Here is a 25186-nt window from a genome sequence, read left to right as displayed (position 1 = left end):
TTTATGTGTGGTTCAAGGTCTGAATAGGTGGTATCCTCCCCACTCCCAAAATTCATATGTTGACTCCTAACCCTCAGAGGTGGTGGTATTAGAAGGTGGGGGCTTTTGGAGGTGATTAGGGATTAGTGTTCTCATAAACGGCACCTCACAGAGATCCCTAGCCTCTTCCACCATGTGAGGGCCCAACGAGAAGGTGCTGGCTAAGCACTAGGAAGAGGGCATTCCCCATGAAACAACCATGATGACACCTTGATCTTGGACTTCCTAAGATTCAGAACTGTGAGAAATAAATTTCTGTTGTTTATAAGCTACCCAATCTGTGGATGGACTAAGACAGTGTCCAACTTCATTCTTTTGCAAGTGGATATCCAGCTTTTCTAGCATCATTTGTTGGAGGGACTGTTCTTCTCCCATTGAATAATATTGGCACCCTTGTAGAAAGTCAGTTGATTATAGATGTATGGGTTTATTTCTGGACTTACAATTGTATTCCATTTATCTATGTGCTTATGTTTTTGCAAGTACCACACTTTTGATTACTGTAGGTTTTTGGTAAGTTCTGAAGTCAAGAAGTCTGTGTCCTCCAAACTTGCTATTTTTTTCAAGATTGTTTTGGCTATGTGGGATTCCTTGCAATACCATATAAATTTTAGGACCAGTTTTTCTAATTCTGAAAAAGACCGTTGAAATTTTCGTAAGGATTGCATTGCATCTGTAGATAGCTTTAGGGAGTATTGACATCTTAATGATATTAAGTCTTCCAGTCCATGAACACAGGATGTCTTTCCATTTATTTAGGCCTTCTTTAATTTCTTTCAGCAAAGTTTTGTAGTTTTCAGTGTATAAGTCTTTCACCTCCTTGGTTAAACTTATTCCTAAGTATTTTATCCTTTTTGATGCTATTGTAAATGGAATTGTTTTGTTAATTTCCTGTTTGGATTGTTTATTGCTAGTGTCTAAAAGCACTATTGATATTTTTGCCTTGCTATTGTGTCCTGCAACCTTGCTGAATTCATTTATTAGCTCTAATAGTTTTTAAAAATTTCTTTAGGATTTCCATATGTACAACCATGTTGTCTACAAATAGAGATGGTTTTACTTCTTCCTTTCTAATTTGAATGCCTTTCATTCTTTTTTTTTTTTTTTTTTTTTGCCTAATTGTTCTGGCTAGAATTTCCAGATCTTTGTTGAGTACAAGTGGCAAAATGGACATCATTGTCTTGTACCTGATCATAGCTGGAAAGCTTTCAGTTTTTCACCATTGAGTATTAGCTGTGGGTTTTTAATAAACATCCTTTATCACATTGAATAAATTCCCTTCTATTTCTAGTTTTCTGAGTGTTTCATCATGAAAAGGTTGTTGGATTCTGTCAAAAGCTTTTTCTGTATCAACTGAGGTGATCATGTGTTTTTTTCCCTACTGCCTGCATCCTTAGCCACTAGGCCCAATTACCCCCCCCCCATATATATATAAGTTCTTTAATTTTATAGCCTGCTTTTTACACTTACATCATGAACATCTTCTCTTCATTAAAACTCACTAAAATTGTGATTTCCAATGGCTATATGTTATAATATATCTATCCTCTTGTGGACATTCCATAATTTATTTAATACTTCTGTTTTAAAATTTTCAGTATTTTTTCTGTATCTCTGTTTCTTTAGGATCAAAGTCCCTAGAACTGGAATTATCGGGCCAAAGGCAAGAAACACTAAAAGAAAAAAAAATATATTTCCAACTTATTTAAAAAAAATCACTGTGAACCTCTACCAGCTTGTATCTGCCTAATCAAAGCAGTGGACATTCTCTGTGCTTGCTATTTCGTAACTCCAGGACCTCTGAGTCTGCTTTCTATCCGTCTCTGAAGTTCTTTAATCTCTACCTCTACTAAGGAGATCACTCACTGCCTTCCCTCCTTTTCAATATTTATTTTTCTTCTTGTTCCTCGATTTATGCACTTTCTATTCTTACTCTGATCGTTCTTTTAGTTCATCTGCTGAATTAGTGACTAAGCCAGTAGAGTTGAATGCAGGACATATGAAAACTTAACAGTAAAAATATTAATAAAGCACAACTGTGCATCATTACCAACTATATTTTATTTAGCTTGGGAAGAAAAGGAATCTGCAATCTGGTCAGTGTTGCTTTTCGGTTTTTCTGTCTTTTCTTTATCAGTATCCATTTGTGTGTTCCTGCTTGCATGTTTTTTAGGATTACCTGGAAATGTCAAAATAATCGAACTCACGCATTAAACGAATGTATAAACATTTAGTTTTAGAGAATACTAAAGAAAAGCATTTCTGTGTCTATTCATTTTCGCATTTTATTGGATTTTTCTTAACCACCTGTGTTTAAAGTAAAAACTTTGTATATAGACGTCAAGCACCGACCCTACTTAAATACACACCCCACATACGCACTTTGGCAATGTCAGATAAATTTGATTTAAAAAGTAATAAAATTCTAAAAACAAGGAAACTGGGAAAAAACCCACGATCAGAATAAATATAAATGAAGACATTAGGAGATTTCATCAAGTCGCAACTAGATCAGTTTTTCTGCGCGCCCAGGAAACGCGGAAGAAAACTACAGTACCCAGAATGCTTAGAGCGCGCGTCGGCCCTCGAAACTTGCTGCTTCAGTCCCGCCTCCTTCCTTTACCGATTGGATTATCCAGCTCCGTGACTCTGGACTTCTCTTCTCGCATTGGTGCACTCTCCAGAGGTCAATTACAGAGTTTACCCTCTGTTCCTTCTGGCTCAGCCGCTCTCCACCTTGTACCAAGATGGCGGCAGAAGGAGCTGGTGGGAAATACAGAAGCACAGTCAGCAAAAGCAAAGATCCCTCGGGGCTGCTCATCTCTGTGATCAGGTGAGGGAGGCAGGGTCAGGGGACGGGGGCAGCGGTTCGACCTCCGCTTTGGAAGGGAGAAGGGTTAGCTGGGTTCTACCCTGCTGACCCCTCCCTTCCCACCTTGCCTCCCCTCAGCCCCTCCCAAGGCCCCCCACAGTTCTGCCTTTTTCTCTGGGGTTGGGCTAGAGGGAGGAGCCCGGCCTCGCAGTGTTTTCCTAATTTAGGGCCAGAGCTTCGCATTAGGGTCCCGGGGCCCTACAAGCACACTGTTTGGGACTTGGTAGAGAAAGCCAGGTGTGTTCACTTATTCATACATTTACTGATTGATTGCTTTCAGCACCGCTCATGTGGAAGGCGTCTTGTTCCCTGGGCTTCTGGGTGTCAGGCCCCGAAGTCCGGAGACTCCTGTCACGAGTTGCAGACTGTGTTCTCACACGTTGGACACCTCCAACCACCTGTGAATGGCCACAGCCTCAAATACGAGAGCCTGTAGTGAGCTGGTAGAAGGGCTGTGGGTTTGAAAGCACACATCCGTGTTTGATTTTTGTTCTGCCTTCCTATCCCGATCTAGTCTTTAAAAAACAAAACAAATTTGACGTTATCCTCTATGCATATCATTTTCCCAGACTATATATGGTGGGAGTAGGAGTGGTCGACCTTTTAGAGGCTCTTTTTTCTTTAAGTGAAATAAATTATAAGGGTGGAGAACCCTTTCAAACCCATTTAAATAAAATGAAAATAAAAAGAACGGAGGATGCATATCTCTTGTTAGTAAATTGTTCTGACTCTGAAGTTGCTGCTTTGTCTGTTCAATTTGTATTCTTTGTGTTACCCGTCTTGCAACATTGTATTCATGATTACCTGCTCTTATCCTTAACCTCTACTTCAAATTCTCTCTCAAAGACTGTAGCTTTCGTGGTTGCTTTGGCAACAAACCTCAAAAAGGAAAACCATTTTAGGCTCATGTTTATAAAATCTGAGCATCCCTGAAGATGTATCTGGTACGTGCCAGTTCTCTTCCGTGTTTCCTTGGACCTGTCATTTTGTCACAAAATAAATTACTTGTTAGTGATAGAGTCCACTGTCCTTTGAAAAGTTTGAATAGTTTAGCTTTATCTTTTTCTATCAACGAGCAGTTGTTTTTCCTTTTTGAATAGTGAATGTTAAAAATTCTCCTTCAATTCCGTTCTGATACGTAACAGGTGTCATTTCTATACTACATTATGTATTAGCATAACACTATATTTTCATATTCATCCTATTGGCAATAAACAGCATTTATTGTTACAAGCATCTTTTAAATGGAAAAAGACAATAGGTGGATAAGGGTTTGACCTGAGGACAGGGTAGGAGTATATATGGGGAATAACCAAATCTCATCACTTTTTGCAGCCATGGTACCAAATAGTTAAATGATTAATTTGTTAGAGGGATAGTCCACTTTAAAGCATTTAAAAGTCAAAATGATTTAAAGAAGTATAGTGTAATTGTAATGGAAGTGTTACATTTGGTGGATGGGTTATTTAAGTGCCTCGAGACTCATAAATGAAATTCTTAACCATTTATAAAATGCTGAATAAAAATATTTCAGGAGGGTCCGCTGTTTCAAAGGGTGGACTATGGGGTTTTGCAGAAGAGGTTCTGTTGTGATGCCGTGCTTTGACGAGGGGATGCGTGGTGTTTGGGACTGCGTCTTTTGGAGGCTGCTGCTAACCACAGCTTTTGGTTTTAAGTTTTGCCCCTGGCCCTTTAAAATGGAACTAATTGGGTGGATGGAGTCCTAATTACCTGCTGATGTACTATTTGGACACACAAGGTACCCACACAGCATTTTCCTACTTTTCTGTTGATTCACCCCCGACCCCAACCTTTTGTTTGGTGTGAAGTTGGGGCAGGCAGCCCTTCTAAATAGGAAACAAGCAAGATGGCATTTTGGAGATGTTATTTTATTTTTGTGAGGTCTTGTCAGGTTTTTAATTGGGAAATGTGTCTACCACTTACTGTTAGGTGATTTACTTCCCAATTACATGTGACTCTCTTCTCTTTATGAGTTGGCCTTTAATAGCTGGTTTAATTTGGAAGACAGACTTGGGCTGTGACTTGAGGAGACCTCATTGAAACCTCGGAGCGGAGCTTTTGTGGACAGACTCTGCTCACAGATGTCAAGGAGGTTTGAAGGCAGTTAAAGGCTCACATGGTCATCAACTTTTATGTCTTCACAGAAGTTGGAGTTTCAAAAACTTGGTAAATCCTTTATGGTAGACACTTGTTATATCCCCTTCCTCCTCAGAGTATTTTGGTCAGCCCTGTATTTAATTCAAAGTAAACTTTGATGAGGGAGTCCACGTTTTGATCAGAACTTTGAACAAACAGCTTTGAGGTCCACGCCACAGACTGTGGCAGGAAGGGAGTGTGGTCACTGTTCAGAGCAGAGTCCTCGGAGTCCTCGGAGTCGTTAGGGGATTAGTGTTGATGGAGAGGAGCACTAACTCCTCTCCATCTGAGCCTGTCATAATGGTTTTTAGGATTTCCAGCTCTCTTTGTACCCTGGGGAGTCTTGACTCTAGTGATGCAGTACTGTTTGAAAATTACTGTTGGTATATCTGGAAACTAAACATGTATAAACTTTCTGGAAGCCCTGGGGCATCTGGAAGCATATATGGATGTAAGGGGCAAAAGAATTCCCATTTTTCTGGCTAAACGCACAGAATTGATACCTTGGGAACCCATGTCTAAGTTTCTAACCTCGTGTAATTTTTAGCATTGAAATTTCTTAAAGGCTTTGAGGTATATAGTTTTAATTTGGGGTGATAACGATCAGGTTTTTTCCAAGCCATTTCTTATAGATAAATGTTGTCAGAGTCTTCAGTGGGAGGTTCGGTATAGGTAGTAGAGCCTTACTGTATTATCCATGTAAAGTGACCTTGGACTCATTACTTAAAAACCCCTGTGTCTTAGTTTGTCATTTGTAAAATGGGATAATCATACAATGTGCTCTGGGTTTTCAAAAAATTAAATAAGAGTATGTAAAAGTGCCTCACAGTTTGGCACAGAGAAGGCACCCAAATGTTCATTTCCTCCTTTCCAGGAGCCCCAGCTTCTCTGGTTAGAAAGTTGCTTTGAGTAAGTTTGCCAGATAGCAACCAGGATATAATTTTCCGTCAGAAATATCCTTGCTATGTTGACTAGAATGTTTGATGCCAGTTGACAGAATGTTCTCTTTGTAACTAAGAAACCTTGTATAGCTGACTTAAGATGGTAATTCTTTGATAATTTGAGACTCAGCTAAAGAAGCTAGATTTAAATATATGTATGCTTATGTGTGTATAAGAAACATGTAAAATATGAACAGACATAAAATGTAAAACATTTATTAAAGATAAAAAGACTATAAACAAAGAAACCGAAGGGACCATGGTCTCTTTGCCTAGATAACCCTCGTTGCCATTAAAGAATTATATATGTGATTTTCTAAAATTATATGCATAATTTTTAAAAATTAGTTACATATTTAGAAAATTCAGATATTTCAAGAGGTACAAAATAAAAAGTAGACTTTCCCCCCTGTTCGTCTCCCTCCTGAAACATACCCCTTTTAAGTGTCCTGAGGGAAATATAAGACTGTATTTAAGTATGTGTGAATGTATAATCTTTAAACAAAATAATATATATTCTTTAATGTATTAATATCTAATATTGTTTATGAGTTTATATGCACTTAAGGAATATTCATAAAAATTATATATTCTATGTGCTTTAAACAAATGGGATCATACTATGTGCACTTTTGAACCTTTGTTCATTTGTTTTTCTTTATCTTGGAGATCTTTTCTAGCAGCACACGTTGATCTTATTCATTGTTTTTAGTGTCTAGGTAGTATTCTGTCACATGGATACACCATAGTCTATTTAATTGGTGGCCCATACCCCCCCCACTTTTTAACACATACTTTTGGTTTTATTTTTTGTTCTGTTAAAAATATGTTGCAATGAGCATTCTTGTACATTGGGCAGTATATCCATGGTGTAAGTCCATGGCAGTGGCAAGAGAATAGCTGATTTAGAGTATATGTGCATTTTGTGTTTTGACAGAGCCAAAATGTCCTCCAGAAAGACGGTAATTGACATCCCCACAAGTGGTGTATTAGAGTACCTGTTTTCCCGTGCTCTTGCCAGAAACCGAGTATTTTTGATGATTGTCTCTGTTAACTCTCCTCTACTGCATGATTAAGAGGGAAGTGTTTACCCCACTGTCATTTAGACAGTGTTGTTGCATGTATGTGGATATATGTGATTTGAAAATATTTCTTCCTGGTCTGTGGCTTTTCTTCTTATTCTCTAGGCAGAGAATTCGTCTTGTCCAGAGCAGAAGTTTTTAATCTTAGTAAAATCCAGCTTATCACTTGTTTCTTTCACGGATGCTGTGTAGCTAAAAAGTCATTGCTGTACCCAAGGTGATCTCAATTTTCTCCTCTGCTAACTTCTAGGTGTTTGATATTTAGGTCTCATACTCATTTTGAATTAATTTTTGTGAAGGCTGTAGGATCTCTGTCTAGATTGATTTTTATTTTGGTGACTGTCCAGTTGTTCTCACACCATTTGTTGAAAAGATTATCTTTTCTCCATTGTTGGATATATGTGAGATCTTCACCAACATTCTATGCTTTTTGTTCTCTTTCTATGCACACTTGTCATTGTAACTTTTCCCATTTTCCTTTATAAAAATCGTATCACATAGACTTGTTAAAAAAAAGTCATCAAAGAGAAACATTGTCCAAAAATCCTGTTTCCCAAAATACTGTTTTTGTTTTTAAGGTTTTTGTGTGGATCCTGTCCAGGTACCTACAGTAACGGTTGTAATTATAACAAAGTTAACACTTTTTTTTAGCATAACAAAAGAATATAAATATCTTTGTATGAATATTTTTGAAGTGGTAGAAAATTACAGAGAAGGAAATATAAGTTACTCATATTCACCCAGAATTAACCATCGTTAATAACTTTGCTTTCAGCTTTTAAAAGTCATTGCATTATTATAAAAATAGTACATACTCATTATAAAGTATTCAAACAATGGAAATGCAGAAAAATGTGAAGATGAAAGTAAAAAATATTTTTCCAAACTTTATCCTCCATAAGTTACCATCATTGATATTAGGTGAGCCTAATTTTAGATCTCTGTGTGTCTCTCTCTCTGTATGAGATGTTGGATGGATAGATAGAAATATTTTAAAAGATAAATATGGGATCTTACTCTGTGTGCTAAACTTAACACGATAACTTAATGTCTCCGTTTTTAAGGTATACATACATATAGTAAAGTGCACACATATTAAGTATATGGCTTAATGAATTTTTGCCTGTGTAACCAGTACTCGTGTCAAGATAGAGAACACTTCCAGCATCCCTGTCAGTTTTTTTCCAGTTCAGTTTTTTTGTAAGGATATCCTGTGGTTCCAACACTATTTGTTTAAAAGACTTTTTTCACTGAATTTCTTTGGCACCTCTGTCAAAAATCAGGTGGCCAGTGTGGAGCTGTCAATATTTCTTGACTCTCTAGTGTGTTCCATTCATCTGTTTATCTTAATGACAGTTCTACACAGTCTTGATTACTGCTTTTATAAGTCTTGGAGACAGATAGTGTAAGCTTTCCAACTCTGTTCTACTTTTTCAAAGTTTTTTTGGCCATTCTAGGTCCTTTGCATTTCCATATCAATTTTAGAATTAGCTAATCAATTTCTAGAATAAAACCCGCTGGGATGTTGGTTGGGATTGCATGGAATGTCCTGATTAATATGGGATAATTGACGTCTTAACAATATGAGTTTTCTGATCCATGAACAGGGTATCTCTCTCCACTTAACTCCTCTTAGCAATTTTTTTGTAGATTTCAATGTGTAAGTCCACGTATTGTTTGTCAGATTTACCTTTAAGTAGTTTAAGACACTTCAAGTTGTCCCACAGCTCACTGAACGCTGATGTTCTCCCCCCGCCCCCTTTTATTTTTTTGGTATTTTTTTCTTGGTGAGTTTTTATTTTTTGGTATAGTTTCTGTTGCTGTGTGTTAAAGTTCACTAATCTTTTCTGCAATTCCTAATCTGCTGTTAATTCCATGTAATGTAATTTTTATTAGATTGTGGTTTTGCTCTCTAAGAAGTTTGATTTGGGTATTTAAAAAAATATCTTCAGTCTTTCCTATAGCTTCTTGAACATGGAATACAGGTGTTATAACTGTTTAAATGTTCTTTGCTAATTTTATCATCTGTTGTCATTTTGGGGTTAGTGTTGGTTGATTAATTCCCCCGCCCCCGCCCCCCGCCCCCGTGTGCCTTGCCACTTTTTGGATGCGAGATTTTGTGAATTTTACCTTGTTGGGTACTGATATTGGATATCTTTGTTTTCCTATAAATATTCTTGAGCATTGTTCTGGGATGTGGCTGTTACTTGGAAACAGTGTGGCCCTTTAAGGTCCTGTTTTAAATTTTGCTAATTGGGAGCAGAGCAACATTAGTTTAGGGCCATTTTGTCTCAGTACTATGGCAAAATCCTGAGTACTCCACCCTGTGCTCTGTGAGTGATGAGATTTTTCACTCTGGCTGTGTGTGATTTCAGATAATTGTTCTCGCAGTGCTTTCAGGTGGTTCTTTTTGTGGCCTTGAGTAGTTTTCTACCACGCATGCTCAGGGGAAGACTCCAGGGAGCTCCTCCACAGATCGCCAGGGTGCTTTGGGTAGCTCTCTCCTCTCCGGGACTCTGCTCTGCATATTCGAACAGCTTTCATGTCCAAGGTTTTGAAACCCGTTCTGTTTGTTGTTTCAGATGGGAGGGTAAATCTATTTCCTGTTATTTAATCCGTTCCAGCAGTAGAAGTCTATCAGTGCTTCATATTTTAAAAAATATCTCAGGATATTAATCGTCATGGGTCAAATTTTGGGTTGCCTATGCTCAGAGAGGAAGAAGGTAACCAGATGTGCTAAATGAAGTTGTGGCGCGAAGGTGAGCTAGGTATCTCAGCGCTGATGGTCTTTCTGATTTTGCAGTATTTTACAGAGTATTTAATGAAACAGTTCATTTCGTATAGTACTTTTTCAGGAACTTTTCCTCCAGAACTCTTAGAAATGCCTAGGAACTAGTTTGCATCTGTTTATGTACTTATTTTAAAAAATGTAGTTCTTTTTATTTAATGCCTGTGATGGTATTGTTTATTGAGGTCTAGTGTGGCTGGTAAATGGGTTTTCTTTGGGTGACATAGTACTTAGACTCTTTCTGTTGGTGGTGGTTTTGTTTTTGTTTGCATTGGGACGCTTGCAACCTGTGCTGGCCTTTTGCAGTTTGCAGTGGTGAGCTCTGCTTCCCTATTGTCTTTTTTTGTTTGTTCGTTTGTTTTTTGCGGTACGCGGGCCTCTCACTGCCGTGGCTTCTCCCGTTGCGGAGCACAGGCTCCGGACGCGCAGGACCAGCGGCCACGGCTCACGGGCCCAGCCGCTACGCGGCATGTGGGATCCTCCCGGACCGGGGCACGAACCCGTGTCCCCTGCATCGGCAGGCTGACTCTCAACCACTGCGCCACCAGGGAAGCCACCTATTGTCGTTATTTATTTATTTGTGGCTGCGTTGGGTCTTCGTCGCTGTGCACGGGCTTCTCATTGCGGTGGCTTCTGTTGTTGTGCACGGGCTTAGTTGCTCTGCGGCATGTGGGATCTTCCCGGACCAGGGCTCAAACCCCTGTCTCCTGCATTGGCAGGCGGATTCTTTTTTTTTTTTTTTTGGTCAGGCGGATTCTTAACCACTGCGCCACCAGGGAAGCCCTACCCTATTGTCTTATACTCTGCTGCTCCATACGTTTTTGTTAACTGCTTTCAAGCTATGAAATGAGTTATGACCTTGGTCTTTATGGTAGCCAGTCCTTTGTGGTTTTCACCTTGAAAAACAGAGGCTCACCATTTAACAGGAAGTTATAAGGGAAAATTCTCGTGTATCATTTGACATTGTAAGAAAAATAAGTATTTCAAGATCCTTAGAAACTTTTCTGACTTTCATTTATTCTTTTAAAAGTTTTTATAAAGCCTTTGCAAAAAATACCGTGGCACATAATTCAGGTGTTTTTCTGTTGGAAACTTGGTGCCTTTTTGTGCTGAATATTACGGGAGACGTTATTTTGTACTCAAATGTCAGTTGAGAGCTTGTTAGAAATGCGGACTCTTAGGCGCCACCTGAACCACCTAACCTGAATCTGCTGTTTAACAAGAGCCTCAGGTGAGTCTAATAAATGTTAGTTTGAGTAGCCCTTAGGACATAATTTGGGAAAATACAAGAAACCAAGTAGCATTGTTAGCTTGTTTTTAGCTGAGATAATGGTATGGCCATTTTTCTTTTTAAAAAGTACTCTTCTTGGGCTTCCCTGGTGGCGCAGTGGTTGAGTCCACCTGCCGATGCAGCGGACACGGGTTTGTGCCCCGGTCCGGGAAGATCCCACATGCCGCGGAGCGGCTGGGCCTGTTAGCCATGGCTGCTGAGCCTGCGCGTCTTAAAAAAAAAAAAAAAAATACTCTTCTTAACAGATAAATACTGAAATACATACCAGTAAAAATGATATCGCTTCTGGGATTTGCTGCAAAATAAGAAGATTGGAGTCAGTGAGAGTATAGATGAAACAAGATGGGAATGTGTTGATAATTGTTGAAGCTGGGTTTATTCAATGAGTCTCTTAATTTTTGTGTTTGAAAATTTCCATAAAAATTTCACATGTGTATGTATGTTTATAATATATGTATATGCTGGGGAGAGGGAAGGTGGTGGGGATGACAAGGTTCTGTAGGTTAATAAATTGCAGAAATGCTCTTCTATCCACCCCGCTCCTACCCAGACAACCTCCCGCCCAGAGGTACCTTGTACATTAACATATTAAAGTCTCCTGAAAATGACTGTTGTTAGGAAACCTTCAATTTGTGTAACCCAGAATTTCCAAAATAGCCTATTACCACATAATGTTTATTAATATCTTATAAAACACTGTTTCTGAGGAACTCACTAGAAACTTCTCATTAGGGAATAGCATACATGTTTAAAATGATCGAATGCTGTAATGCGTTGTAGTAACAAACATTCCCCAGGAGGTGAAAAATGAGATGACTGAAAACGGTGCTTTAAGGACACGGGGCTTAAAATGGGAGTGAAAGAGAGGTAGGGTTTGGTTCGGTAAGGGTGGGGGAGATTTTAAGTTGACTTTGTCAACCCTAGACTGTTGTATGCTTTTGGTAGAGGTGATTTGACTTAATTTTGGTAATGGCCTTCTCTGTTGGCTACAAGATTTATACTTTGGGTCCCCACAAGTGTTTTATATAACCGAGTTAATTGAAATATAGAAAAACTGCATGTGTCAGGTGTAGTAATTGGCCCTAAGCACTGTCTGAAGGAAGATGCCAGTGAAATTTTCAATTGACTTTAAAGCAGAGATTGTTTACTGTCACTTGATATTAAGTGAATCTCTTTGTAGTGAATTAGGGGATGTTGTTTTTATGCATCAGAAAACTTTTTCAGGGGGACTTGTCATTATGAATCACTATCAGTTGGGATGGGATTTGCTATCAGTTGGGATGGGATTATCTTGCATTTTGTGGGATCTAATAAGACATAATTCAGAAACAAGCAATTGCAATGTCTAATTGAATATAATAAAATCTGATTTAAAAGTGTAATGTAGATGTGGTTATGCTTTGAGTGAAGCCATATCTTATGTGATTATATAGTGATACACATCTCATATATTTAATGTGTAATTATTTTTTTTTTTTACAAAACTCAGAATTATGAGTTTTTATAGTTCATTGGAAGCCTTTGTAGACTATTCTTATACAAAGGGGTCTGCTTCATTTAATAGGCTTTGAAGACCACTTCTCAACTTGTTTGGTTAGGGTTCATAGTCATAGTAAACTCTTTTCCTCCTTTTCAGTTTGTACTTTCACACTACTCAGAACTGTATTTAGTGTCCCTCCTGACATAATAGGTATATTGTTACTGTCAGGCATTTCTTAGGATGGCTGTTACATATTTTCGAAGAAAAGAAAATCTGACTCACACTGAAATAACGGCTAAGCGGATCTAATAGTGTAATCTAATATCTTCTAGTTAAAAGCAGTTTGGAAAAGAAAATAGAATTCACGTTTTCAAGAATCATGTCAGCTCTAGACTCTTTTTTTCTTGTGTTGGGATCAATAACAAAAAGGAATACTATGTTCTAGAAAGATCAGTAAGTTAATTGTTCATTTTCGTCCTACTTGGAGTGAGGTTCAGAAACTAGTTAACCCTTGAATATTTGTTGAGAGTTTAAAAATACTCAGTTTGGGCCTTATGATAATATGTTAGAATATGTTGTAAAGATGACTCCTTCTGCTTTTTCCATTATGCAATTTAAAGAATTGTCCGAAAAAGAGAGAAGGTGGTACTGATTGAGGGATTCAGGTGCTTGATGAGTAAAAAGTGCAGGGGCTCAGTGACATCTAGTTTATCTGCTAGGGGGCCCACTTTGAGTACTTCCCAGAATGGGGATCACTGAGGAGATTTGATTCTTACTGTAGATTTTGATCTATAGAGCTGTAGCTTCCTGGTAAGTGATTTCTGGATATGTGGAGCCTTACTTGTAATTAGTTTCTCTGAGTTGCTTGAAGTGATTTCCATTAATTGTTTAATCTTTATCATTCCTGGAGGAGAGGTCACTGGATGCTAACAAGGAATGCCCTTAGAAGACAATTAAGCATATTAACTGTTTTCAGAAAGCCTGACTTAATGCTGATTATTCTGCATGTGTCACCAAAATTCAGGTGTATTATGTTAAATATTTCTTATAGCAGGTTAATTAGTTATCTGAGACTCTTATCAGGCAGGTAACTCTTCTTGGGGAAGAATCTGTGTTGCTGAGGTTAAGGGGGGGGGATTACTGATAACATCTGCCTTGAGATTTTACCCAACCAGAATAACACCTCCTGTGTTTTATAGGGTGGTGTATTAGTCTGCTCAGGCTGCCATAACAAAATACCATAGACTGGGTGACTTAAACAACAAATTATCTCAGTTTTGGAGGCTAGAAGTCTAAGATCACGGTCTTGTACCATCAGGGTTGGTGTCTGGTGAGGCCTCTCTTCTTGGCTGGTAGATGGCCATCTTCTCGTGTGTCCTCAGATGGCCCTTCCTCTGAGTGTGTGGGGAGGGAGAGGGCTCTCGTGTCTCTTCCTCTTTTTAGAAGGACACCAGTTCCATCGCATTAACGCCCTGCCTGTATGACCTCACTTAATTTTTTTTTTTTTTTTTTTTGTGGTACACGTGCCTCTCACTGTTGTGGCCTCTCCCGTTGCGGAGCACAGGCTCTGGATGCGCAGGCTCAGCGGCCATGGCTCACGGGCCCAGCCGCTCCGTGGCATGTGGGATCTTCCCGGACCAGGGCACGAATCTGTGTCCCCTGCATCGGCAGGCGGACTCTCAACCACTGCGCCACCAGGGAAGCCCCTCACTTAATCTTTATTACCGCTCTTCTAGGCCCTGCCTCCAAATACAGTCACGTTGGGGATTAGGGATTCAACATATGAATTTTGTGGTGGTAGGTGGTGTGTGTGTCACAATTCAGTCCATAACATATGGTACTCTGGGCACTCTTATTTGTTAAAATACCCTAAAATGCTTCCAGAGTGACAGCCTGGCAATCTTGAGGCTCAGGCAAGAGCCCTGGTCAGGCTAATTTTTCACACTTGTTGTCAGTCTTACTACATGCTTTTCTGTCTTACAATGTTTAACAGTCCTCTATTAGCCCTCCAATACTGAATACTTGTACTGTGGACTCTCTTCAGAGAATTTCTGTCTGGTCAGCTTGAACTATCAAAAGGCTTGCTCAGAGGAGGAAGTTAATGAAACATGATTTGTTCCATTTAGTCCTTTAAATTCCCTAAATTCTATTCTTATATTAAAATCATTGGAAAGCTTAATACTTTGGACTATATTCAGAGTCTCTGAAAATCTCTTAGGTCCGAGTTGTGTTTTAATGTTACGTTCTTGAAGGGACTTATAAGAAATGGCCGTGTAAAATGCATTACTTTGTTTTTAGAAGGTTGTTGAGGACATTGGTCACTATATTGTGTAATGTCTTCTTGTTTTATTTTTATTAAAAATTTTTTATTTTATTTTGGGCTGTGTTGGGTCTTCATTGCTGCACGCAGGCTTTCTCTAGTTGCTGCACGTGGGGGCTACTCTTCGTTGTGGTGTGTGGACTTCTCACTGCGGTGGCTTCTTGTTGTGGAGTGCAGGCTCTAGGCACACAGGCCTCAGTAGTTGTGGCACGAGGGCTTCAGTAGTTGTGGCTCTCAGGCTCTAGAGCGTAGGCTCAGTAGTTGTGGTGCACGGGCTTAGTTGCTCCGTGGCATGTGGGATCTTCCCGGACCAGGGCTTGAACCTGTGTCCCCTGCGTTGGCAGGTGGATTCTTAACTGCTGTGCCACCAGGGAAGTCCATGTCTTCTTGTTTTAAGTGAACGTTTTTTTTTTGTTTTTAGAATTTAGTATTAGTTTAAAGTTTGCTTGCTTAGAGCAACTGGAATCTGTCTTTTTGAGAATGGGAATTATATATAATTGGCTAGGGTTCTCTTTTTGCATCGGCTACTAGGAACCCCAAAGTTAAATTGGGGGCTCATTTCATACATGCTACATTTGTCCGTATGACCTGTGTACCTGTGTTTTACATTTATATGGCATTGTTGTCCTGCTTGTCTTCAACTAGTTCCTCTTTCTCATTTGTATTGTCCACATTCTTGTATATACAAACCATCTCAGATCTTTTTTGGAAAGAACTGGGATAGAATTGAAATGAAACTTGAAAGTAAATATTGTTACTCATTATTCGCCATTAACTGTTGGGTGAAAGCTGTTATTCTTTTCTTTGGTGCTAACTCCCAGGTGACTTCAGAGAACACTTTTAGAGTAGAAGCCCGCAAAGCTGTCCTGATGTGGCTCCCGGCTTCCTCTCTGACCTCGTCTCCTATCATTGTCATCCGTCCTCCCTTCTCTAAAGCCACATTGACTTCTTGACCATCCCTTTTTCCTTGAACAGGCCAAACATGTCCTACTTCAGGGCCTGTGTGTCTTCTCTTGTCTCTGGGATCAGTTTACCCAGGTAGTGCCAGCTGCACCCCTCCTGCTCCCTCCGGCTTTCTAGAAAGCTCTGTTCAGATGGCATCTTGATCTGAGAAACCATTCCTGGCCTTCTTGTGTAAAAGAGTCTCCCTGCCCCCTACCCTGCCTTCGTTTTTCCATAGCTGCTCCCTCACTCTCCCGGCCTCCATGTGTTGTATGCCTGCTTCCCCCACTAGACCAGGGTGTGAGCTTCATGAGGGAGGGATTGGTTTATATTCACAGCTGTGTCTCTAGCCACTTACAGCTATGCCTGCTAAGTTGTAGGTGTGTCATAACTATTTGTTCAATAACTAAATGGACTAAATAGGGTCAATGTAGCTATTGCTTGTCCTCTCCTATAGATTTTTGAACTGACATTTATTTGTGTGAGATAGTCTAGTTGCAGTTGTTCCTTAAGGCAGGTGACTGCCCTCCATGACCTCTTCAGGTCCTGCATCTTGCTGCTGCTCATTATTTAGCTTTATCTAAGCTCTTAATGTACCAGGCACCATAAGAATATAGAGAAAAGGTCTGATCTCAGTTCATAAATATCCTGAGGAATTTTCCACTGGGGGAGGCTTTAGGGGACTTGGGCTAACAATGTTGTGATTCACAAATGATTGATTTTGTTCCTAATAACGTGTCAGCCCACGCATTGAGGGCACCTTATATTTTACAGAGCACATTCACACGCTTCTCCAATCCTCACGATAACCTGGTGAGGCAGGTTCTCTTACCTTGTCTGTTTGACAAGGAAAGAAACAGGCCCAGACATGTTAAGTGACTTGCCCAAGGTCAAAGAGCTTGAAAGTTGCAGACGCCTCATGTTTGACATTATTTGGTCAGAAGCAAGACACTTCTGCTGTATTCCTAATGGTAGTATTCTAGATTTGTTTTTTTCATCGTATTCTGCCTTTGACTGGAGGTTATTGTTTCTCTTGAGTGATAGGTTACCTTTGGGTGACTAACCCTGTTTTCATAGGTGTGCTTTTTCTTTTATTTGATCTTGCTTTTGTCTTTTTTAAAGAGTAATATCGACTTTTGTGTACTTTCTCCTGTCTGGACTCCATTACTCTTATTAAGTCCAAAGTGAAAGCAAAATTGTTCCATAGAAGGAGCCAGTTATCAGTGACTAGTTATTTTCCTTTCAAAACACTTGACCCGCTACACTGAAATACAGAAGCTGGTATCAAAAAGGAAACTGACAAATTTCATTTTAGACCTGCAGGTATTTCCCCTGGGTTTTTATGCTTGTTTATAGGGCTTTCTTGGAGCTGGTGGTTGTAAATTCACTAGAACCATTTAACGGATGTGTTCCTACGAGGTGTTGTTAACAATAGCGTAGCATGGGTACCGTGGTCCTTTTAGTCCACTGGGTAAATAAATTCCTTCCTGGGATTAATTAGTCATGGTTAGTGATGTAATTCGTCATGCAAATGCCAGAGCTATGTTAGTGAAAAATTCTTAGTGATCCAGAGACGTCTGTGTCCAGCTTAACTGGAATCTACGCTTTTATGTGCATCCATGAACTTGGCAATAGTTTGTAAAGCATAATGATTTTGAGATAGGAATGGAAAGCTCTAAAGAATGGTTCAGTAACTTGAAGGCATCTTGGGATGGCAACTTCAAATAGTTTCTCCTCTGCTCCATGTCTTCTTTTAGCTCATGCTTTTTAAACCTTCTTGTCCAGATTCAAGACTGTTACTACTGAAGAAGCTGCCAGGTGCTCTGTTGACATCTCTAGCTGTTCACTCGTCTCTTGACATGTGGGCTATAGCTTGATTAGCCTGCAGTCCTGCAGCTCAGGAGCTGAAGGCGGGAAAGGCGGTTTCACAGCATGTATAGCGGAAAGGGCATGGGTTTTGGCGTCAAGTATACTCAGCTTTAATTTCATTTTTGATGTTAGCTGTGTGCAACTTTACCTCACTGTTCCTTTGAATCTTGATCTGTAAAAAGGTGGTGATACTATCTCACCAGATCATTTTGAGAGTCACCTTAAATTATGTGTACAAAATAACTCATGCATTGTTTGGTGTGTAATAGACATTCAGTAATTTATATCCTGTGCCTCACTTTTGACCTTCTTTTCCCAAAATGTGGGACACAGGAATGCATGTAAATTTGTGCATTTAGTTTTAAAATCTCCCAGGTAGAGGGTGAGTGAGAGCTAGATTGTCTGTCAGAGGGATCTTGGACCATTTTTGGACTCAACATTTACAAAAGAATACTGTGTAGTTTTAGGTTACATGATTAGAAATAGAGTGCCTATATTATGGGATATAAAACCTCTTCCTGTTTGGATGGTCACACCATATTAGAAGTATGTTGTGTCAGTTCTGAGTACCACATCTTGAGGCAGGATAGGGAACCTTTTAAGAACCAGACTCTCCAGGTCTGAGGCCTGGCTCTGTTACTTGAAAGTTCTGTGCTTCAAACGCACAACTCAGTCTTCATTTGTAAGAAGAGGGGGGACAATGGCACCTACTCCACAGGTGTTGTCTGGAATAAATTATTATATATAAACCACTTAGATTAATGTAGTAAGTCCTATGTGAGTGTTACCCATTTTCAAGGGAACTTCAGAAGAAAGTAACAAGGCTGGTGGGCTGCCATGTTGTGGAAGAAACAGATGAAGAAATTGGAGGTGCTGAAGGTGAGAAAAAAACTATTGAGAGTCCTTTACCATTTAAAGAGAGACTTTATGAAAGAGGGAATAGACTTATTTTATGTTGCTGAAAAAGGTGGAACTAGGATCAATGGGTAGAAATTACAAAGAGGCTGATTTTGCTTTATGTTAATGAAAGACCTTGTAACAAGTAGAGCAGTTCAAAATTGCAGTGAATGGCTTTGTGGGCCAGTGAGGTTTCCCTTGCACAGAGGCTTAGAAGGCCGAGGAGAAGTTCCTGACCTGGCTGGCGGGGTGAGCTAGACGACAAACGTTCTCTTCTACCCTGCTCTCAGTTCAGGTCAAGTGACTTGCTTAAAGTAGGATAATCCTACACTGAATTTTGCTGCGTTTTGGTAGCATGTGTGGGAACTTTCTCCCTAGAGTCAGTCTGCTTTTATGGTCTATCATTCATTCATTGTGCAGATATTTATTGTGGGAGGCATTGTATTTCTGGTCTCACTTTGCAGAAAAGAAAACAGGTTGGAAATGAATCTTCGTTTATGGTGTACTATTGCTTGACACCTTGCAGTCCCCGGAGGAACCCAATGAATTAGGTTTCATTTTTGTTGGGAGACGATTCTCCTTGGGAAGGTTGTGTTTCTGAAGTTCTTGTGAGCAAAGTACGGGTGCCCTTTGTTTTAGACTGTCAAGGATGTTTGTTTGACATGTTTGGAAAATAGAGATAACCTTTCCAGAGCAAAGGGCAGGCATGTTTACTGCCTTTAAGCAGGCATGTTTAAGCTCAGGGTTCCTCTCCAGCAACTCAGCATGTGTAGGCATCCATTTGGGCCCATCCTTCCAACGCCCATGGGACTTGGGGGCAGGGGGCCTGCTACAAATATACTGATGCTCGTGTTACTTGCTGTGCTATGACTAATAAAGTCCTGAGCTTCTGACCCACCCGGGAGTTTTGTGACTTCCCCCAGCATCCGTGAAACTGTGGCAGGCTAACTTGTTAGCTTCTAAGTAGGATAAAGTCTCAGACTTCGCATTTCTTGACAGTATGGAGGAGTGAAGTGGGAGGTCAAATCTCATGCCTCTCCTATAAAAAGGGAGAGGGAGGGGACTTCCCTGGTGGTGCAGTGGTTAAGAATCTGCCTGCCAATGCAGGGGACACGGGTTCGAGCCCTGATCTGGGAAGATCCCACATGCCGTGGAGCAACTAAGCCCGTGCGCCACAACTACTGAGCCTGAGCTCTAGAGCCTTCGAGCCACAACTGCTGAGCCCGCATGCCACAACTACTGAAGCCTGAGTGCCTAGAGCCCATGCTCTGCAGCAAGAGAAGCCACAGCAATGAGAAGCTGCACACTGCAACAAAGAGTAGCCCCCTCTCGCCACAACTAGAGAAAGCCGCGTGCAGCAACGAAAACCCAACACGGCCAAAAATAAATAATAAATAAATTTATAAAAAAAAAAAAGGGAGAGGGAGGATAACCACAGGACCCACTCCAGTGGGCTGTTCTGAGGATTAAACATACTTTCTATAAAATGTGCAGCCTCTAGATATTAGTGGCTATTATCGCTGCCTTCCTTTTCTCTAATTAAAAAAAAAAAACTTTAATGGTTTTGTCCTCTCAGAGTTCTCCTATTTAAGTATATTTGACTAAAGGCAAAATGTCATTCAGCCCAGCTTACATCAAGAGGATGGATTTCAGATGTGGGGCAAACATGGCACAGGCTATTTCCTTACATAAATATTTTCTCTGAAAATGAAAATAGGAGCTAAAACCCCCTATAGGCCCATCTTTCTCATCTTCATTTTAGTAACCCTTTCTGTTTTCTAAGTCATTTCTAATGCCATGGTAATGTGTTACAGTGACCACTGTTGCCCAAGAAGGTGTCCTCTCTCTCAGCCTGACATCTTCCTTGATGGTAATTCTACTAGTTAATGCAAACAATGTGAAATGCTTGGCATGTTTCCTCCCACAAACGGTGGTGGGGAGGAAATCATGCATAGCGTCATAAAGATGGCAAACTGATCCAGTGTAGCTTTGAAAAGTCTGTGGCCATTGGCTGTGAAAGAGGGGAAATAATAGTTCAATATCTGGGAACTCTTCCCTTTGGGACACTTGATAAATTGAAGGCATTTTCTGACTGTGCTTTACTTTAGATTAACAGCCTGGAAGGTTTCAGATTTAAAGAGCAAAGTTATATATCACAGAAACAACAGGATGATATGCTTAGCTACCCTGTAGCCAAATACTGCAAGTAGTATTGGTAGCTCTCTCTTTGAAACCAAATTCCCCCTAAGTTCTCTACTCTGACTTACTTTATTAGTCAAATGCTTGTGTGGTATTTTCTACCTGAAAGTAAGCTTGGAGGTAGTCTGGTGTAGGCTTAGCAGTTGACAGAGGAGGACACAGGATCTGGCATGGTAAAGGCCTTCCTTCAAGTCTTGGGGTTCCCAGTGTGTTGCCTGGAGCGTATCCTGTAGCCCTTCACCTTTTCCTTCCTTCCATTTCTGTCCCTCCTGCTCCCCATTTCATGCTGGGCCCCATCTCTTGACATCTCTAACACACTTGCAAACTTCTTTTTTGAGGTTAGATTGAAGTCAGAGACTGGCCTGCTGAATCGCCCTCTAAATTGGAAGATAAGTTTTATATATTATGTGACTCATGAATTAAGATCTTTCACTCTAAATGACATTTTGGAGAAGACTGTTGTGCAGTGTTTTGCTTGCAAAAATCTGGAAGGGGTTATGTGACTGATTCGCTGACAGACCATCTCTGAAAGCAGTTCTAATGATGGACTTATAATTGATTGCATCCATCATTGAGAGCCTAAACTACCCCCTCCCTAAATTAAAAAAGATAAATGAAATAAAGTATGCTGAATGTATAGCTGACAAATCTGAGGGAATTTAATGAAACTAAATTACTGCAGCCAACAGATAAGAGAAAAAGGTTTCTTTGTTACTGATTATAACACTAAATTAAAAAAAAAATTATCCAAGAAGGATAAAAGAGGAAACAAGATCTGTGGTTCATGTATCAAACTAAGTTATTGAAAGATTTTTAATAAGTGTATCTATCTCATTCCCTGCTTATTGTTGATTCGTATCAATCTTGTTAGTGTTGTTGGAAGAACAGTAAATGCAGGAACTGCCTTGTAGTATAGCTGATATTGCTGTCTGTTGTAGTGGATTTTAGAATGACTGTGACCTTATATCCAGGCCGCTGGGGGGCTCCGTACTAAATTCATGTCATTTGAATGAACTATTTGGAAGGCGGTTCCTCAGTGTAGAAGCAATTTTATAGTGCTTTGGGCTATGTATAAAAGGAGACCCAGCGAAGGTGACTTAAACAATGGATATTTATTATCTCCCCTAACAGGGAGTTCCTCGGTAAGGCAGCTGTGGGTTGGCTGCTCTAGTGGCCCAATGATGTAATGGCAGTAGCTTGGCATTTCTCTTGGCTTCCCCTTCCAGGATTATAGTATGGCTAATGTATGATTATCTTAGTTTTGTATAACAGTACCCGGTGTTGGGAAAAGGGACCTGCTTCCTGTTAACCTTCTTGCAAGAAAACTACTCCTAGGGGCTTCTCTGGTGGCACAGTGGTTAAGAATCGCCTGCCAACGCAGGGAACACAGGTTCGAGCCCTGCTCCGGGAAGATCCCACATGCCGTGGAGCACCTGGGCCTGTGTGCCACAACTACTGAGCCTGCGCTCTAGATAGAGCCCATGAGCCACAACTACTGAGCCCGCGAGCCACAACTACTGAGCCCGTGAGCCACAACTACTGAGCCTGCACGCCTAGAGCCCATGCTCTGCAACGAAGAGTAGCCCCCACTTGCCGCAACTAGAGAAAGCTTGTTTGCTGCAACAAAGACCCAAAGTAGCCAAAAATAAATAAAATAAATAAATAAAAAAATATCATTTTATAAAAAGAAAAAGAAAACTACTCCTAGAAGTTCTTAGGTCTCATTGGCCAGACTTGTCACTGGTAAGGGGAATGCAAGTACTTGAATTCACTCCAACAAATCAAGACCTACCCAGGTTCTTGCAGAGCTCATGCTGCCTGTTACCTGATTATGCCAAGGGGAAAAGTGAAGAGAAAGACTCCTTGGATTGGCAACCAATAAATCCATTTAGATAGGCTGCTGGATTTTACTGTGCAGACGGTTTCATATTTTCTCTTAGTAACTTGTTTCATTTCCTAGTTAGTGAGGTGAATGTGCTCTCATTGACTAACTCATCCTTCGTCTACTTTTGGGTTTTAAGTTTGCCTCAGCTTGATATATTCTGTCTTTACCAGGACCCTGTCTACCAGTGATGATGTTGAAGACAGAGAAAATGAGAAGGGGCGTCTTGAAGAAGCCTATGAGAAGTGTGATCGTGACCTGGATGAATTGATTGTGCAGCACTACACAGAATTGACGACAGCCATTCGCACATACCAGAGCATCACAGAGCGCATCACCAACTCCCGAAACAAAATAAAGCAGGTAAGCCTCCATCCTTCTAATATCTGGTGATTGTTGCATCTACCATTAGTCTAGGTGTTATAGCTTGGAGGTGCCCTGGTAGTGGTAACAGCCTTAACGAGTGATTCATACTGATGCTTTGCAGGAGTTTTGCAGGTTTCTGGAAAGCCAGAATGCAGAGGATCACAGAGGGCATCTGGACTTGCTTCTTTTCTCCCTTAAGTCTGATCCTTGGCTTCTGCCATTACTTTTCTTTTTTTTTAAAATAAATTTATTTATTTATTTATTTATTTAGGCTGCGTTGGGTCTTCCTTGCTGTGTGCAGGCTTTCTCTAGTTGCAGTCAGTGGGGCCTACTCTTTGTGGTGGTGCGCGGGCTTCTCACTGCGGTGGCTTTTCTTGTTGCAGAGCACGGACTAGGTGTGTGGGCTCAGTAGTTGTGGCACACGGGCTCAGTAGTTGTGGCTCGTGGGGTCTAGAGTGCCGGTTCAGTAGTTTTGGCACAGAGGCTTAGTTGCTCTGTGGCATGTGGGATCTTCCCGGACCAGGGATAGAACCCACGTCCCCTGCGTTGGCAGGTGGATTCTTTTTTTTTTTGCGGTACGCGGGCCTGTCACTGTTGTGGCCTCTCCCGTTGTGGAGCACAGGCTCCGGACGCGCAGGCTCAGCGGCCATGGCTCACGGGCCCAGCCACTCCGCGGCATGTGGGACCTGGGCACGAACCCGTGTCCCCTGCATCGGCAGGCGGACTCTCAACCACTGTGCCACCAGGGAAGCCCGGCAGGTGGATTCTTAACCACTGCTCTACCAGGGAAGTCCCTCTGTCATTACTTTTCATTGCAGTGTGAAATGGCACAGAGGAGATGGCCTCAACTTGAGGAAGCCTAAAAGGGGAGCTGTTTTAAGACTCTAGGGCCTTTTATTGTTAGGGGCTCTCGTTATAATGTATTAAATGTATTTATTGTGCTCATGTCACACATTGTGTGTGTGTATTGCTGTAGCAGTTGAAAATAAAAAAAAAATTTTTGGTTTTGAGTATGTCACCCCATTTGAAGTTGGTTGTGATTTCTCTGCAGTCATTGTACATTCTTGGTGGTTTTTGAGAAGAAAATCTAACTCAAATTATTTAAATGTAAATACTTATGAATACTGAAGTTCTTGAAGATTATTCTTTAGTAGTGACAAGCATGCATTAATTTTTATTTTGTAATTGTCTTTCATATTTTGGAGCTGTTTTTCTTTCACTCTTTTTCTTTTTCTCTTCCTCTCCTTCTTCCCTCTTCTTGGTTCCTTTCTTCTTTTTTTTTTTTTATATTGGGGTATAGTTGTTTTACAATGTTGTTTTAGTTTCTACTGTACAGCGAAGTGAAGTAGAGTTCCTTGTGCTATACAGCAGGTTCTTATTAGTTATCTATTTTATACATATGGGTGTATATATGTCAATCCCAATCTCCCAATTCATCCCACCACTACCCACCCACCCCGCTTTCCCACCTTGGTGTCCATACATTTGTTCTCTACATCTGTGTCTCTATTTCTGGTTTGCAAGGCAGAAATTGGTTCCTTTCTTCTTTCCTTCCTTCCCTCCCTCCCTCCCCACTTCCTCTGTGGTTGGTCTTTGAAAAACTTTTGGTTCCTGGGTGCCACATCTTTAGTTCTTAAAGGATAAAGTGGGTTCATAAGGGGTATTTTTTATATTTGGCCAAGGGATGAACGGATCACATAAAGGTTATATACTGTCACATCATAGTTATGTGGTTCTTGGCTATTTATTTTGAGGGTCACTCCTTTAATACCTTGTATTACTGCTCTCTGATAAATAACCATTGGTCCCACTTACTGAGCACTGATTCCTTGCCAGGCAGAATTATGTCTGTTCCCCACTCAACAAATTTAGGATCTGAACTCTGGTCTCCCTGCTCTGAGGTCCTTGATGCTGGTTTTCAGACATCTTTTAAGCAGTAGCCCCCCATTTCTTTGTACATGAGATATTGCAGAACCCCAACATACCAGTTGCCTCTTGTTTGCTATTGGGCTGAGAGATGCAGAGCCTCATGCTGGCTCCCCTCCTTAGCGCTCAGCAGCT

General features: G+C 40.5%; 1 protein-coding gene across 2 annotated transcripts in view; it reads left to right on the top strand.

Moving 5' to 3' along the window:
* The first annotated feature begins 2743 nt into the window (after positions 1-2743).
* The window catches only part of EXOC4 (exocyst complex component 4), an 811980-nt gene continuing 789537 nt past the window's right edge, over positions 2744-25186 (top strand). Inside the window, exons 1-2 of one of the 2 annotated variants that reach the window (XM_004272179.4) lie at positions 2744-2872; positions 22933-23122. In XM_004272179.4, coding sequence (XP_004272227.1) covers positions 2787-2872; positions 22933-23122 — 276 coding nt within the window. In that variant the 5' untranslated portion in view covers positions 2744-2786. Of the gene's footprint in view, positions 2873-20529; positions 20549-22932; positions 23123-25186 lie in introns of those variants that run through there. The other variant, XM_049714951.1, reaches the window with a different exon arrangement.

Source organism: Orcinus orca, chromosome 9 (assembly GCF_937001465.1).
Source record: "Orcinus orca chromosome 9, mOrcOrc1.1, whole genome shotgun sequence".
NCBI lineage: Eukaryota > Metazoa > Chordata > Mammalia > Artiodactyla > Delphinidae > Orcinus > Orcinus orca.
Note: the sequence above shows the minus strand (reverse complement) of the source record. Positions and strands in the feature narration are given on the sequence as shown.